At 43.4% G+C, this 3,406-nt stretch overlaps 2 protein-coding genes across 2 annotated transcripts in view; both read right to left on the bottom strand.

The window, feature by feature from the left end:
• The window catches only part of SARC_07566 (hypothetical protein), a gene marked incomplete at its 5' end in the record, with an annotated part of 4,680 nt that extends 3,712 nt beyond the window's left edge, over window positions 1–968 (bottom strand). Inside the window, 2 exons of the mRNA XM_014298484.1 lie at window positions 17–208; window positions 926–968. Of these exons, the coding sequence (XP_014153959.1) occupies window positions 17–208; window positions 926–968 (235 nt within the window). The remainder of the gene's footprint in view (window positions 1–16; window positions 209–925) is intronic.
• Window positions 969–1,259: 291 nt separating this feature from the next.
• Window positions 1,260–3,287, bottom strand: SARC_07565 (hypothetical protein). The gene has a single exon (XM_014298483.1). It carries the CDS (start codon window positions 3,055–3,057, stop codon window positions 1,696–1,698), a length of 1,362 nt encoding a protein of 453 aa, XP_014153958.1. The 5' UTR covers window positions 3,058–3,287; the 3' UTR covers window positions 1,260–1,695.
• Window positions 3,288–3,406: the final 119 nt, after the last annotated feature.

Raw genomic sequence — 3,406 nt, 5'->3', positions numbered from 1 at the left:
GTATATTGAGCCCTACCATTCTTGTTGTTACTAATATAAAAGAATTGATACTTGCCTTGGTCGTTGATATCTAGCTGTACAAAGTGGGTATCAAGACCAGCATCGCGCAACTCCTGGGCTACCCGTTGTCCTTCTTTTTCGCGACGACATGCCAAGTACGTTTTGTAACCCTTTGTAGCAATCAACCGAGCGATGTGGTATCCAATCCCTATCAACGTTCCACAGTGGTAAAGAGGATTGATGTACACGAAAAGCGTTTCCATTCTCAAAAGATTCGAATAAACAGTTGCGAGAGACACACCCAACATCGTATAGAGCTGTACGTTACAGGCCGACTGACTATCAGCAGTCAACGCTAGCGCGACGCACATATCTGCACCATAATTGCAATAGCGAATGACTAACTATGAACAGGCATAACCTGTTTACAAAAACGAACTGCGATTCCCCACAGATAAGGATGTGATAACCATGCGGACATGCTCACATATGATACAAATAGAAATGGTGAGGCGGTATAAGATTATATAATAATTTTACCTTAAGATAAAGAGTTGAAGATCGCTATAACTCAAATAACTACAGATACGCGCCGCCAAATACTGTGGTCCGTTGCACTGTGGATGTACCTGCATATAACCAGTGCCTTATTGGCAATAACCATGTTCCGGTGATCTACTGTTACGGTGTAAGTTGCACATTATGCGTACGCGTGTATTATTTGTGTTCCAAATTGAGCAACTATAGATGACAGGAGGCCTCGGTGTGGCGCAAAAAGTGAGCATTTCGAGTCTTGCTGCTGCTTGCCTCGTTTTTACGTTCTAAGGCACAGCCATATAGCCGATTACTCGAGAAGTTTCACAGTAAGAACTCTGTTGCGGACACTACAGTATAAATAAACAAACACTAGACCATGTGTACACACCTTGATTCGCGCCAGTGACGACCGCGATTCCTGAAGCAACCATGGTAGAAATATCCGAATATGTAATATATAAATATCAAGCTATACGCTAGAATGGTACAATAAGTGTATACGCTACTAGAATGCTGTATATACTATTCAGTTATACATATATATACAGGAATTGAGTAATATAAATTCATTTGTACAAAAGGTTGTAAGATTTTGTATCAAGTTCTTGATAGGTCTCGACTTATTGTATACATACATACATATTCCTATTTTTTATGTGTACTGTCGATAGGTTGAATAAAATAACAATCAATGGTTTGTGCTGGACGATATATAAAGTAATTGCTCTTTATTACATAAATATTTGGTAGTAGGCATGACAGCGAGAAATGGTGCACACAGTGCAGCTCCACTTTTACATTGCGCCAACGCCAACGTCTGTGAGTCCATTACAAATGGACGTCCTAGTTCCGTTGACAAATATGATACCTTGTGTGCTGCTGTATAGTTGTCGCGGAGACTGATAAGAAAAATCCAGTGTTTGCTAAATTCTTATACAGCAAATAAAGCCGACACGACGAAGGCTCATTCATGCCGATTTGGTTTGTGAATTGGTGATGTGTAGATATACCCCCATGTTTCGGTATAAAACACGAAGTCCGATTATATAAAACGCGTCTTCTGACGCTTTCTGTTCCCCAATGATGAACTTGCTATGCGTATACGCTAACGTTGATGCCTTCCATTCACAACATCATCGTCGCCCGTCATTTATCTCATTACTCGTTGACCAAGTCGAAGATGATATTTCCAACAATCTGAGCTTGAAGTTCATACACCCCCTCGCCATGAGTTAGGTCAACTTCATCGCCTTCCCCATCGCCGGCATGCTCTTCTTCACTTACAGAGGTACTGGGGTCGTTCTCATACCTCTGGCTAACAGGCGAGCTGTTCAAGCTTTCCCCTACCATACTCTTTCTGGGCGCAGAAAGCTCAGTGTTTGGATCCTCCCACATCTTGTGCAAGTACAGGCTCGACCCTCTACGCCGACTGCTGAAGATTGTACTACTGCTACTGCGAGTGCTATTCAAAAGGGTAGTGCTTTGGTCGGTCAAACCACAACTACCGTAACCTGACATGGCACTCATACCGGTACCCATACCGGTACCCGGCCCTGAGGTCAGATGGAGATTGCCCACACTCAGACTATCATGGCGCGATTGATGCCGCCATACGTCCATGTTGGGCAGATCTCTAGTACTGTTGCCCAGAGAGCCAAACACCTGAGGTGCAGACGATTTGCGCTGCATCTGGTCGTTCATGAATCTGTCATTCATTCCAAGGAGATTTGCACTGGTGGTCGACTGGAAGGGAATGTTCCAGGTGATGGTGTTGCCACTAGAGTCGATCGCAACCTCGCGTACCGGCTGTAAGCTAGCCTGCATAAAAGCGGCACCGTTCGAAGACGGATGTTGCGAAACACTCCCGGGATTGGGTACAAAAGAAGCAGGCATATGTGCATGTAAGCTGGCCTGGGATGATGACCTACTCACAGGCGTGGATGTGCTTGCAGATGCAGAGCCCGAGAATTGGTACGCAGTCGCTGGAATAGACTGCACAGCTGAATGCAAGTCTACAAACGAACCGTTAGTCGTCATACTACCCGGTCCATTTGCCACATTTGCGATGTAGGCTCTATTCTTGGGTGTGCTGGCGGGGCTGGTGATAGTATCGCTGTCGAGGTCGCCTGTAGTATCGTCAGCAGATGCAGAACCTTCCCCGTCCCATTTGCTGGCCTGGAAAAGATGGTACCTGGCTATAGCTTTCAATAGGCGCATGCGAGGCCCATCTGCGACGATTCCGAGCTCGTACAGGTCTTTCTCGTTCATGGCAAGAAGTTGAAGAAAGCTCACACCCTTTTCAGCAAGCAAAGGAATATACTTTTTGAGGCGTAGGTACTTTAGGAACCCCTCAGCGCCAGCGTCTGTGCTAAGGACACTGAAGTCAACACAGTCGACAGAGTACCGATTTCGCCTACGTTCCTCTGCAGAGATTTGGAACGAGGGTGCACAGGGATTCAAGTCGGAAAAAGTTTTACTAGGCTCCATAGTGGAGTGTCTAGTGATTGACTTCTGCATCATATAGGTGTGAATACTTTGTACGGCACGTATTAGTAGTTGCAACGGATAGAGTTAGGGTTAGGGTAGATTAGCATGGAGTCGACAATTAACAATCAATTGTCAGGTGCACTAACTTCTCTACCCGGGATGCGTAAAATTTATGCTTAAATTACAGCTCTTGGTGAAACAGTTTACCACTATTCTAATACCTCTTCTATATCTAATAGAGGCGTCTGATGGAACATCAAAACATGTACTTATATATATATATATATATATATATATATATATATATATATATATATATATATATATATATATATATATATATATATATATATATATATACTATATATATATATACTATATA

The sequence above is a fragment of the Sphaeroforma arctica genome, assembly GCF_001186125.1.
Source record: "Sphaeroforma arctica JP610 unplaced genomic scaffold supercont1.608, whole genome shotgun sequence".
Classification (NCBI taxonomy): Eukaryota; class Ichthyosporea; order Ichthyophonida; genus Sphaeroforma; species Sphaeroforma arctica.
This window is presented reverse-complemented; position numbering and strand designations above follow the sequence as displayed.

Excerpts from the sequence above, each read along its gene's own strand:
- SARC_07565 (XM_014298483.1), bottom strand. The coding sequence starts at position 3,057 with ATGATGCAGAAGTCAATCACTAGACACTCCACTATGGAGCCTAGTAAA.